The 12,908-nt window shown below is 40.3% G+C and overlaps 3 protein-coding genes across 7 annotated transcripts; 2 read left to right on the top strand and 1 right to left on the bottom strand.

Moving 5' to 3' along the window:
* Window positions 1-854: 854 nt before the first annotated feature.
* On the bottom strand, window positions 855-10,351 carry LOC122993291 (glutamate-rich protein 6). Of its 4 annotated transcripts, none has more exons than XM_044367323.1 (14): window positions 10,328-10,351; window positions 4,960-5,069; window positions 4,528-4,728; window positions 4,084-4,182; window positions 3,921-3,976; window positions 3,660-3,797; window positions 3,474-3,566; window positions 3,159-3,370; window positions 2,978-3,039; window positions 2,684-2,832; window positions 2,312-2,394; window positions 1,996-2,154; window positions 1,479-1,704; window positions 855-1,224 (listed from the first exon to the last, which is right to left on the bottom strand). In XM_044367323.1, exons 4-14 carry the CDS (start codon window positions 4,094-4,096, stop codon window positions 958-960), a joined length of 1,458 nt encoding a protein of 485 aa, XP_044223258.1. In that variant the 5' UTR covers window positions 4,097-4,182; window positions 4,528-4,728; window positions 4,960-5,069; window positions 10,328-10,351; the 3' UTR covers window positions 855-957. The 4 variants fall into 4 exon arrangements, with proteins under 4 accessions (XP_044223258.1, XP_044223256.1, XP_044223259.1 ...); XM_044367321.1 differs by lacking the exon at window positions 10,328-10,351 and adding an exon at window positions 5,905-6,013; XM_044367324.1 differs by lacking the exon at window positions 10,328-10,351 and adding an exon at window positions 5,905-6,013 and having other exon boundaries at window positions 3,660-3,788.
* LOC122993290 (proteoglycan 4-like) lies at window positions 6,137-8,684 on the top strand. Of its 2 annotated transcripts, XM_044367320.1 has the most exons (5): window positions 6,137-6,496; window positions 6,731-6,871; window positions 7,187-7,305; window positions 7,439-7,624; window positions 7,661-8,684. In XM_044367320.1, exons 1-5 carry the CDS (start codon window positions 6,214-6,216, stop codon window positions 8,651-8,653), a joined length of 1,722 nt encoding a protein of 573 aa, XP_044223255.1. In that variant the 5' UTR covers window positions 6,137-6,213; the 3' UTR covers window positions 8,654-8,684. The 2 variants fall into 2 exon arrangements, with proteins under 2 accessions (XP_044223255.1, XP_044223254.1); XM_044367319.1 differs by having other exon boundaries at window positions 7,439-8,684.
* A 111-nt stretch (window positions 10,352-10,462) lies between the features above and the next one.
* On the top strand, window positions 10,463-12,707 carry LOC122993292 (DNA-directed RNA polymerase II subunit RPB1-like). The gene is made up of 5 exons (XM_044367326.1): window positions 10,463-10,819; window positions 10,955-11,101; window positions 11,197-11,315; window positions 11,661-12,570; window positions 12,657-12,707. The coding sequence occupies exons 1-4, from the start codon at window positions 10,537-10,539 to the stop codon at window positions 12,558-12,560; spliced, it is 1,449 nt and encodes a 482-aa protein (XP_044223261.1). The 5' UTR covers window positions 10,463-10,536; the 3' UTR covers window positions 12,561-12,570; window positions 12,657-12,707.
* Window positions 12,708-12,908: the final 201 nt, after the last annotated feature.

Below are 12,908 nucleotides of genomic sequence, written 5' to 3'. Positions count from 1 at the left end.
AATACAAACATTTTACTTTTAAAAGGGACAGTGCATTGAAGTGGATAACATGACTGCTCTCTTCGCTTTTGCCATCATGATTTTAGACAGTTCAGTTAAAGAAAATCTGCTGAATAGCTTGGAGACACTGCTGTTTCTTTTTCTTTAAGCGGACAACCGGCTTGATCCTAGTCAGGTCATGAATGCCCATCTTTGAGCCATCTACTCAACTTAATGTTATTAGCAAGACAGGAAGCTCTACGCTGATCTGATCTTAAGAGACAAAACAGATTAAACATAAGTACAATGAGAGTAGGGCTACATCCAATTGGTTTAATTCTGCATAGACAATGACTAAAGTCAAAAAGAACATTTCGGGAATAAAATGACATCTCTATTTGATACAGTTTTTATTTGCTTGCAAGGCAAAAAGCTGTTTGAAACCAGACGTAGAGTTCAAAGGAAATGTAAATCTCTTTTCTATTATTAGTGTACATACAGACAGTGCAAACAGCCAGATTCACTATGGAGACAAACGATGGGTATATACTCTGCGAATTTTGCGTCTTTACATGTAATAATGGAGAGGTTTTATATTTTCATTGAACCCCCAGGATGAGGTCTTAAATACAACCCCATCTGTGGGTGATAAACAGCATGAGTCTTGTAATGTTAAGTCCATTGTAACTCCTGAAATCCCATTAAGAGTCTTTATGGTGCTTAGAAGGGTCTTTGTTTTTTTGGTGCTATGAGATAACAGAGTTAACACACAAGTATACTGATATCATTGTCTCCTACAGATTCCTTTAGTTAATGTAGAGAATAATCTGAGCTAAATCAAAGTCAAAAAATTGAAAATTGAGGGGTTTTTGGACTAGAGTATGGCATAACTTTATTCCTCTTGTGACCTCATTATGACAGCAGAGCTGCTGTCAATGTGTCAGAGCGTTCTTTTTATTACAGATACATCAGACACAATCAGACACAATCCTGAAGGCACCTACAGATAAAAGCCTTTTCGCTCTCACTCATCATCACGTTAGTGCTGACTTCCAGAAGTCTTCGGGCAAAAACATGGACGCTGGGTGCTAGTGTGGTCTTTGGCAGCCGTGGATTGGAGGGTGCCATCAGGTTCTGGTGAAGATGCCGAATGACCAGGTGGAGTTTAATCCTGGCTGCCAGCACTAATAGCTCCTCCTTCAATACTGATGGTCCCGAAACAGGCCCGTCACTAGTGCATTTACACTGGGAAAAAAGTTAACTTTTCAAAAGGCATTCAAGCACATTGTGTAGACAAGCATCATATGAACCCAGGGGCACAGTGTCTACTATAAAATAATGTGATTTATTTTTTTGTACCATAAATCTTCTTCTTCTGCTTCTTAATGGGACATTTAAGGAGAACGTAAGAGTTGAAAAGGTTTAGAGCACAAGGGTTTATTTAGACTGTGTAGAAGGTCTGCAGAAATAAGTGTAAAATAGGAAAAAATCACTATTACCTGAGCACAGCAGGTACCCACACTGAACTTTGCCTGTTGACCACTTGCAAGGAACGAGACAAATACTTGTTCCTTTCCCAGGACTCGGACCCCAACAGTTTTGTTGAGGGACAGGAAGACAGGATGCAGAGGAGTGGGAGAAAGGCTCAGACTGCTCCAGCTCCACCGTCGAACTCTGGCACCCGTCTCATCCAAACACTGACCACCTAATCTGTCTAAGGTCAGCCTGCAACATGAACACACACACATGCATTATATATATTCTATAGGTCATTGCTGTTGTCTGTCAGCATATGGATGACTATGGATAATACAAATTTTACTTACACCTCAATCATTTTAGCCAGAAACCATGCATGAAATGCAACTTTTTGTATTAAATAGCCTAATTTATATTCACTTAAAGATTAAATATTTAAAACTAGTTATGCTACTATATTACTGTATTTATCACCAGTTTAATAATCATACATATCAAAGATATATATTTAAATGATAAGTATACATTGCTCTGTACCATATGTTTCCATTGCTGTAGTAACATGTCGCCCTGCCATCAGACTGGAACACGGCTCTGATTGGTTGGTCAGGGTCTTGGCTGTCATCATACACGATGCAGACCCTTCCATTCTCTTTCGTGACCACGATAACAAGAGCCAAGAGGCCTGAGGGATAACTGTTGCCATGACGATAAGGATGGGAACACCCACTAAAGACTACAAATTGTATTGCATAATTCTGTAAAGACTTTTGGTCTTCATACCAAAATTCATTGAAAATCTCACCATATGATAGAAATATACAACATTATTATAATCCATGTGAGTGGATACAAAACCTGAGCAGAGCCATCAGGGAACATGGTAAGAAATTTCATGCCATTGGAATAATGTTTCTGTAGAAATCCTCCTACATCCTGTGAACATATAAGAATATTTAAGGCCTATAGTGGTTATATGTAATATTTCATGTGACCAATACTCATATATATAAGAGATAATATTTAAAATATCCTAATTATATGCTTTGTGCATTGATCAGACACAGTTTGGCCACATGGGGGCAATATTTACATTTATATGCAAAGATTAACATGGTATATTACAGACCTTTATGGCTTCTATTCAAAGAAACCGAACATTTGTTTCTGTGTTAAATAATTATGTCATAAATTCTTAGTGATCTAAGTGTCTTTAATAAGATACCTGATGATGACATAAGCCAAACTGAAGTGCCTTGTGGTCACAAAAAGGGACCACAAGGTCTTTCTCTTTTATCTTCAAACTGTTTGTCCAGCATCCGTTTCCTGGAGCACAAGAGAGCCGAAAACTGAGGACCTTTGATGTCGGGGCAACTAAACAATAGCACAAAGAAAACTGTATCAGTCTCACAAAGCTATTTAACATCACACTTTCTTTGTTTCTTGAGAATTTAGAAACAACAAATGAAATGAATTTCATTAAAAACTGTGTGTATGTGCTCACTTTGAAGTTACTCACAGGTTTGTGCTAGAGGAAGTTGGATTAAGTACTCCTCCTCGATTCTCAGCTCTGATTGTTCTCTGAGAAAAGATAAAGGTTACATTGCTCTGAAGTTATGTTAAGATTACGATCTTACTGTCTTTGTTTTTCTATATTTTGGTTAGAAAGGTGAAGGCTTTTTAAAAATGCTATGTTGTACCCCAGTGCATTTGCTAAGTCCACGATAAACTTGTTGTGATCCTCCATCTCCTTGCCTTGGAGGAGCAGCTCCTCCATCTCTGTGGTTGGCTTTTCCTCCTCTGATGTCAGATTGCTGGTCCCCAGGTCACGTCTCCCCTCAATCAAAAATCTCTGCTTCACCAGCATTTTACACAGCTGCTGTCGCTGGGCACAGCAGAAGAGTGCAGCTGCCTGAGATGGTGAAGAAGACATGCTGAGAGAAGAAAATACAAAGTGTGCAACACCACATGAGCTACATTGGGGGTAGTTTGTTTACATTCAGCGTCTGTCCCACCTGAAACTCCTCTACCCATGTTAGATCCAGTGAAGGTCTGGCCTTTTCCCCGCAGTACTCACATTTTACCGAGCACTTTGATGAAGGCTGGGACTGGGCAAGACAATTTTAAAGTCAGCTAATTAGTAATAAATTGCAAATCAATATTGCTGTAGATAACAATAAGTAGACATTTGATCTTAGTACCGCTGGAGGAATGGTTGTTAAGTTTAGCCTGTGGTTGTCAGACTCCCGCTTGTACCTCAGGACTCCTGCTGCTCCGATACAATGGGTGGGTGGGTCACTGACAGACTGTGGACATCCTTCATGTATCCTCTTACCAGTCTCAGATAAAAATACACATCAAATAAAGTAAATGATTCATTAATAAGATCAGTGTTTCTTCATTAAAACATGGGTGAAAAGGAAAATAGATTTATTTAATTTCTGATACTGGATCTGCCTTACATGGTCATCCAAGACGCAGAGTGACTCACTGACATCTAATGAAGCAGCAGGGGCACCTAATGTTTAAACAGAAGTGACTGTATTATCCTTAAATTGAGTCCCACTAAAAGAAGTAAGCCTGAATAATGATTTATTTTTTTCTTTATGCATGCAGCAGACTCACAAGGAAAGCTCATCTTTTTCTATGTCCTGCCGACTGCAGGTGTGAAGTTGTCTCCCAGGACAGAATTACAGCATTCACATCTTGTGCAAAGCTTCTCTCCTGTTAAAAGAAATGATTATAGTGGATAGATTAGGAAGCCATCTAATGAAAAAGTGACATAAACCCAATCTTCTCTCTATCACACACATGCCTCTACACTCAAGTATATTTTCTAAAATATACAATTATCAGATAGAAAAGGAGACAGAGAAAGGCCAGTTTGACATATAAACAAACAAACAAAAGTAATGTGTTATTTAAAATAAGAAGAGGCAATACACCTGTTAAAAGCATATATGTGAGAGTTCTTCTCTGAGTTTTAAGTTTTGATTGTAGGATACAGTAAAAATAGCACACAAAAAGTAGCAACAGAATTAGTAGATGGCAGGTTACGTATACACTCACCTCAGTGCCAGTCAAATATTTGTCAAGGCTTCAACTTGCTGGTGTTGTCAGTATCCTTGGAGATTAAATAGTTTTCTTCAGCTATGTGGAAATGTAGTAGCCTACCTAATACTGGCTGCTGGCTGACTGCATTATGAAACACAGTTTTAGATACAGTGTTGACTGTAAACTCCCTTAACCTGGTCTGCAGAAAGGGAGATCCTGAAACAAACAAACAAACAAAAAATCAGATTTTGTTGGATTGAATCTAAATTTATTTTTTTAATATATCCAAAGTAGATTCTCTCATTATGTGAACTTGGCTATTCAGAACTATTTCTTTAAGCATGAATGTTTGAAAACCAGGATGCCAAAAATCAGGAATGTTTTAAGGTGAATTTGGAGACATGAAAGACAATTTATACAACCAAGAAACGGACAAAATAATCTCACCTAAAGGTCCATTCACTGGCTGTTCTGGAGCATCATCAGCAGATAGTTTGTCCAGTTGTCATGGAATTGTAAGTGTTCAAATTTCCATTTTCTTCTGAGTGCTTGTTGAGCTTCAAAGTAAGCAGTTGACAAAACAAACTCGGTTCATTGTATATTTAGTAGCTGTTCTTGAGCCCTTGACTCATATCACATTATCTTTATCACAGGTCAAGAATGAACTTTGAAGCTCAACCAAGAAATTGAAATTTTATAAAACAACAAAGCCTTCAGGGTCTGTTTTAAAGCAATGTGCTCTCTTTTACACATTTAAGTCCAGAGACAACATGTTGTAACATTATTTCTCCATAGGGTGGCAGAGAGGTTGTGCAGTTGAGTTTAGTTCTCTCTCATTTTCAAATTTTATTTTGCAGGTGGTTATCTGAGTCAGAATGAAGCCTCTCTGATATACACGATGTACACTGATATATATATATATTCAGTGTTTTGGCTTTACTTCCTCTGGGGGTCCAACAGACTCCACTCCTGTTTATGTAAAAATAATCAAAAAAGGAATTACAAATTCTTTTTCAATTTTCTTTTTTTTCATCTGAACTTATCTAAATTAAATATTTAGAAAAGTATTAATCCTTCCTTATGACACAACATGCACAAGCCCAGGTTGTGGCATAAGGAACGGTTACTAAAAATATGTAAAATTTTTTAAATGCATGTATTGACAAATTCATGTCAATTTTGCTTACCAAAAAGTCATTCACAGACAACAAAAGTACAGTATGTTAGCCTACATAATTAGGATATATGTCATCAGTTCCAAATCAGCTTTATATGCAATTCTTGCAAAATTAAGAAAAGTTATGAAGTATCAAGCCTATAGCAATGTTTTTGTGCTGTTAAAGGACCCTAAACAGAACATTGGGTTTTAAGAAAAAGATGTTAACTACTTACTTACTACAATAAGATCAGTTTTGAAAAAATAATTTGGACAATAGAATTTGCAGCCTTCAGTATATCAACAATTGGAGGCCATAAGCTAAATTCGTCTCCTCGGCTGTCTCCTGACCTTGTGGAAACCATGCACAGGTGGAACCAATGCATGATGATTAGGGAAAATCAATTAGCTTACCTACCTCAGCTTTTGATTGGTTGATACAGCACCTGCTGTACCTGCCAACAGGAAACATTACAACACAAATAACTGCATCAAAGCAGCAACTCTCAGCTCTGAACATTTCCAGGAGTCTCAGGTAGAACAGAATGATACGTAAAGGAAAAAGGAAAAGTGCTACTTTTTACTTGGCCACAGCTGTTATTCTGATATGTTATTTAGCGCAGATGATAGACTGTTACCGATTGAGGAAAACAGACAGGCGAAAAGAAGCTGATGCCACTAAAATGATAGGTGTCCAAGAGGGGAAAATTGTGTTCGGGAAAGTGTTTGAGAAAGGATCAAGCCTTGAGTCTCAAGTCATAGACCAGACCAAGTCATCTTCAAATGCTTCTGTGGAGGATGAAACTGCTTATCAAGCAGACTTTACAGGTAGGAAACTAAAGAGTGTGACTATATGAAGTGGTCCTTTTTTGTGATTCTGGGTGACTGGCATATCCTGAGTTGCATGTGTAGTCCAATTTTAAAATATATCTATTGAGTGAATTTGATAACTACATTTAAGTTCTCAGTTTACAGCACCATATCTCCTAAATTTCCCACACTGAACCGTGTTTAGTACTCACACTTAGTAATCACACTTTTAATTTCACTTTTACTCATCAGGCTGGTCTAAAGGCCAAACACAAGATGCCAGTTCCAGAGAATCATTATGGAAGCGCATGGGATCTTCCCTGCAGTGTGGTGGGGACCAGATGAAGTTCAGAGCGGTGGGACCAGGAGCATCACAGTTTAAAGTGGAGCAAGGTAAAGTAACAAGGTCTATAAGGTGTACTAGAGGCCTGTTTTGCAGCACACATTTTGACTGATGGCTCCATAGTGTTAAGTGTCCCAGTAAGCCATGAGAGTGACAGTGAGCCAGTACTCACAATAACATAACCCTGAAACTGAAGTGGCTAAATGGTGTTTAGTTAACTTTTATTTATTTTAAATACCTGTACTTTTCTTACTGGCATGCCAAAACACAATTTAAGAATGGACATGTTCCTTCACAATCTGTAAAATGACACACTAGTCACACCATTACTTGCATTGTCACACTTGAGAAACTTTTCCCCACAGGGAATGCACCTCCAATGCCCCTATCCCAGGTCCCTTCAACTTGTGGCTACAGTATGCAGAGGAACTCACTTGCACTTGTCATGTTGGTTCCTTATGATGGCTGCAATATGGTTCAAGAGGTATTTTTTATTTTTTTTAAAATTTCCTGAAATGCAAGATGTTGCTACACCAGAATGTTACTTACACATTCCAGTCGTATAACCTTTAACTGGTTTGACACTACGTTTTTTTGTTTTTTTTCTCTCCCCAAAGGGTGGAAGTTATGTGCTGCCAATGCGTTGGCAGGGAATTCCAGTCTCTCTGAGGTGCCCCAAACCTGCAGCGACTGCTCCTGCAACTGCTGCCACACAACATCCTTCCCCACAGGCGCCTCAAGAGCCCCAGGCGCCTCAAGAGCCCCAGGCGCCTCAAGAGCCCCAGGCGCCTCAAGAGCCCCAGGCGCCTCAAGAGCCCCAGGCGCCTCAAGAGCCCCAGGCGCCTCAAGAGCCCAGTCCCCCATCATATTTCTTTCCACCCTACATGCCTTATCCTCAGTACCCTTCAGTGGTAGACCCTACAATGACCAAGAAACCTGAAATGCCTAAATTTCCACAATTTCCCAATTTCTTCCCTTATTCCTACTTCTCTCCCCCTCTTCCAGTCACGACAACTGCACCAACTACGCCTAAATCGACTACCACTGCAAAGCCAGCAGCCGCAGTTCCTCACCAAATGTACCCTTATTTCAACCCACCAGTTTTCTTCCCTCCCTTTCAATGGCCCTTTCCAGGGCCTCTGCCGACGACTGCCAAACCAGCAAGTACCACCAAACTCACTACTCAAGTGACTGCGGCTAAACCACAGTCACCACAGTTTCCACCACAAATGCCTGTCTTCCCTCCCTTTCAATGGCCCTTTCCAGGGCCTCTGCCGACGACTGCCAAACCAGCAAGTACCACCAAACTCACTACTCAAGTGACTGCGGCTAAACCACAGTCACCACAGTTTCCACCACAAATGCCTGTCTTCCCTCCCTTTCAATGGCCCTTTCCAGGGCCTCTGCCGACGACTGCCAAACCAGCAAGTACCACCAAACTCACTACTCAAGTGACTGCGGCTAAACCACAGTCACCACAGTTTCCACCTCAAATGCCTGTCTTCCCTCCCTTTCAATGGCCCTTTCCAGGGCCTCTGCCGACGACTGCCAAACCAGCAAGTACCACCAAACTCACTACTCAAGTGACTGCGGCTAAACCACAGTCACCACAGTTTCCGCCACAAATGTCTTTCTTTCCTCCCTTTTACCAGCACCTTGTACCCTTTCCACAAGACACAACCCCTGAGCCAGTGACACCAACATCAACCACAACAACTCAGAAAACTGACCCTCAACCGACACAGGTGCTGCCGCACGATCACCCACATGTCCATGTTCCATTTCCATTTATGCCGTATCCCCCTCCTCAGTTTGGCCTACTACAACACTGAACAGTTCTAATAAATGGTTTGAATAACCTAAGTGGCAGTGTCCAGTCATTGATTGCTCAAATTCACTGGGGATGCTGGAGAGTTAGCAATGTGGAAAGGGTGCTGCTCTTAAAGGGGGGGTTTGTGTAGATGAGGTAACCGGTCCATACTGAAGTCTTTACTTCAACTTAAAGGCTATTCAGATGCAAGCCTTAATATGGAAAGGTGACACTTTTCGTGAGGAAAAATGCTAACAATGGTGAAATAAAGCTGCTTGTGAGTGTCAAATTTAAGCGGGCACCTGGATTATGATACCGTTGCCCGTGTGTGTGCAAAGCTTGGCTGGAAGAACTTGACTTTCAGTCAAAAGTAACTTGCTGATGAGTGATTTGTCACAAATGACAACTGAATTTACATTAAGGTGTAAATTGTCATTGCTTTCAAATTGTGCCAAATAGAAAAGCCAACAACTGACTAGCAGCAGTGCACCCCGACACACTATTTACTGTGTACTGTCTTTATTCCTCATCCTTTCTTTAGTTCTCACAGTATCCTGAAGTAGTCAGCATGATCAAATATTACTGATCCAACTGCAAAATGGTTCATATACAATACCAGTCAAAAGTTTGGACACACTTTCCTAGAAGGTGTGTCCAAACTCTTGACTAGTACTGTATGTTCAAATTGCATTTCATATGCTTTAATACCAGAAAGCATTCTTGAAACTACTGGAAATCAAACCTAATAACTGACATGCTGAATAAGGAAAAGATAGTAAGTAAAACATGAAAAGTAACTTTCAAAAGGAAAGTTGAGGGTAAAACATTGAGTTTTAAGGAGTGACAGTGATTCTGCAAGTTCTAGCTTCTCAGGAATGTCGACCTGATAGGAGCTATGAATTCTGTGATCACCTGCTTTCAGTCAAGAACTGAATCTAGGAGTGATTTTTAGAATGATTTCAACCTGTTCAAGTTATTTTTAGCAAGCCACTTGCACTGAGAGGAAGTTGGTTGTTGTGGCAAGCCTCACAAACCAGACATCAATGATGTCTTGTAGTCAGATCAAATAATGTGGTTCAAAATTCAACTGAATAATACCCACAGGGTGCCTATAGCAATATTGATCCTCACAAAATAGAATTGAGAATTACAGTGAAAAGATACAAATAAAGCAAAAAAGTACCATCTCATGTCACACAAACTCTATTCCAGTGTGGAGTAAACCAGTGTAGGGTAAACAGGCAAATTTCCACATTTTCATTCACATAGTCAGAAAAAACATATGTCACCAGATACGTTTCATCAAATCGTAAATCTCAAAAAACTAATCACTTTGGAATCTTTTGTGGTCACTTTTGTATAAATTTAGTATAAATACATGTTTATTTTGATTCATATGTGACTTTCTGTGAATGAAAATGTGTAAATTCGCCTGTAAATTTCAAGATATCTTTGTACAGGTCACAGAAACAAAGTTTGAAGGGAATATTAGCCATTTTTCTATATTTTTTAGGCATAAGCAATTAGGAAATAATACATACTACCAAGGAACAAAAATTGTGTTACACAGTGTAATTAAATGCATTGGCGAAGAAAAATATTCATATACCCTGACAGCAAAAATAACCTACAAACACAGATGGTATGTGTATTATTTCATGCTACATGATAAATGTTAAGAGCTGACTTTACTGACCAGAGGACAACAGGGGAATCAGACATCAAAGGCTCCAAACGAGCCCACCTGTTGTGACCCTAATTACCACAGGTGCAAGCTGGTGATGAAATCGCATCTGATTGGTTGACTACCTGGTTCTGAAATGTGTCCAGTATTAATAGCTGTGATTCAGTTGTCCTTCTTCACAGCAAAGTGTTCTCCACCTGTTTTGGGTGTGCAGCTCCAGTATGACAGGTGAAGATGGAAGGAGACGCAGATCACGTCAAATTGTGGCAGTCATATTGCTCTTGTGCTCTTTGGCCCCGAGTTTAACTTGCTTTAGCTGGCAAGGGCTGAGGAAAAAAGCTAAACAGAACAAGGTAGTTAGTGAGGCCACAGAGATGGAAGGAAGGACAGGAAGCATTCTCTTTAATGGGACAGAGATTAACTCCCAGTCAGGATCTCCCTTTGTTGCTGCCATGGGAAATGATAAATTGCTGCATGTTGATTTGGCTCAGTCAGATGGCACAGGTAAGACTCAGCTGTTAAGGTCCTTCTATTTTGACATACTCTATTCAAGTGCTGCATGATAGTCCTACTGATGATGATACTACAGCATGATACTCTGCTACTAACTTTCTACCTGAACATCTTTTGTTCTTTAAGGATTGTCTGAGCAGGCATCACAGCGGGGGGATACCATGGTAAATGAAGCAGCATGGAGGCGCCTGAACCCTTCACTGCACTGTGGTCAAAACAAGATGAAATTGAAAGCCATGGGACCTGGAGCTGCTGACTTACAGCTGGACATGGGTAGAATAATCAATTCAACAAAAATACAAATGTACAGTGTGTTAAAGCTGTAAAGCACAGAACAGGTTGTTAGAGAATCTTTTTCTCCTCCTCAGGCAATGCAGGTCCCCTGCCTTTGATCCAGGTGCCTGAACCCTGTGGCTACTCAATGCGGCAGAATGCACTGGGACTTGCATTAGTTGTTCCCTATGATGGCTGTTATGTGCTGCAAGAGGTATACCTTTGCTCCTAATTTGACTAACTGGTGTCTTTAATTTATTCCAAACATGTATTCACCTTGACTATGTTAAAGGTATTTGGGTTAAAAAGTACTGGCGTCCGTAAATATTACAATGTTGAATGCACAGAACAAACCCTGATTCCTTGTTACCAGTTTGTTGCTACTTGTTCAAGGTTGTTTTTTTGTTTTTTTTTTTGTTGTCTTTTAAATGGTAGTTTTCAGATTTTAAAAAAAAAAAAAAAAAAAAAAAAAAATGTCAAGATGATTCTGGTAACTCAACAGTTGAGCCTATCTAACTTCTAAAAAGCTTGTGCTGTTTCTTGTCTAATCTTGTTTCAGAATGGAAATTATGTGTTGCCAATGAGTTGGCTGAGGAATCTAGTTAAATTCACCTGCCCAATGTCACCACGTCCTGATGCAACACCTACTTCCCCTGATGCAACACCTACTTCCCCTGATGCAACACCTACTTCCCCTGATGCAACACCTACTTCCCCTGATGCAACACCTACTTCGACTACTGCTAAGCCTGCTCAGCAGCCCTCTTACATCTATGATCCTAGTAGTCTGTATTCTGCCTATTGGTATTATTACTACATGTATATGATGACGATGACACCGGCACCAACCACAGACACTGCGTCTCCGACTACTACTGCTAAGCCTGACACACAACTCCCTCAAATGAAGCCTCCTGCATATCCTTACTATCCTTATTACCCATATTACCCCTACTACCCTCTTCCAAATCTCCCAGTGGTGACCACGGCACCACAACCCACTACCACCACCACCACCACCACCACCACCAAACCCACTACCACCCCCAAACCCACTACTGGAACTACCACTACCACTGCTAAACCATGTACAACAAGTCCTACAACAAAACCAACAACTGTTTCTGCTCCTACAACTACTTCTACCACCACCACCGTGTCAACAACTAAAGCATGTACCCATACAACCAAACCCAGCAGCAGCTATCCAGGCCCAATGAGTGGGTCTGTTCCTTACAACCAGCTCCCCTTCGCTCAATACGTTTCATACAAAGCCAACAAGGTTGGCAAAATCCCTGATGACCAGAAGTACGTGCCTCAAGCTGGCTACAAATCTGGACTCCAGGCTCGATCACACCCAATTTCAGGCTTCCACTATTGGCAACCTGTGCCCTGGTTTCCTCACTCAGGTCAAGACCATCCTCAATTTGACTGGACAAACCTACTACCTAAAAAATGAACTCCAAATGGTAAGGACCACCTGTAAATGTCTTGAATTAATGACTGTATGAATTTAAGGTAGTTTCTCAATCATAACTGTCTTTACCTTTTTCAGGGGTTGGCGTCCAGTGATAAGTGAGCATTCAATAAATGTGTTTACTTAGAACTTGGTCTGGAGTTGTGATTCATCCATAATGCACATGTTTCGATATTTGCCCATGCCCCAGAATTTCCACTTAATGGTAGTAATTTTACACCACAAATGACTACAGTTGATGAAGGGGTCCAATGATTAATTTCTTTTCCATGAATCATTTGACAAGTGACTGTTCTAATGCCCAGCATAAATTGCAGAGTCCAAGCTGAA

Source organism: Thunnus albacares, chromosome 12, assembly GCF_914725855.1.
Source record: "Thunnus albacares chromosome 12, fThuAlb1.1, whole genome shotgun sequence".
Lineage (NCBI taxonomy): Eukaryota > Metazoa > Chordata > Actinopteri > Scombriformes > Scombridae > Thunnus > Thunnus albacares.
This window is presented reverse-complemented; position numbering and strand designations above follow the sequence as displayed.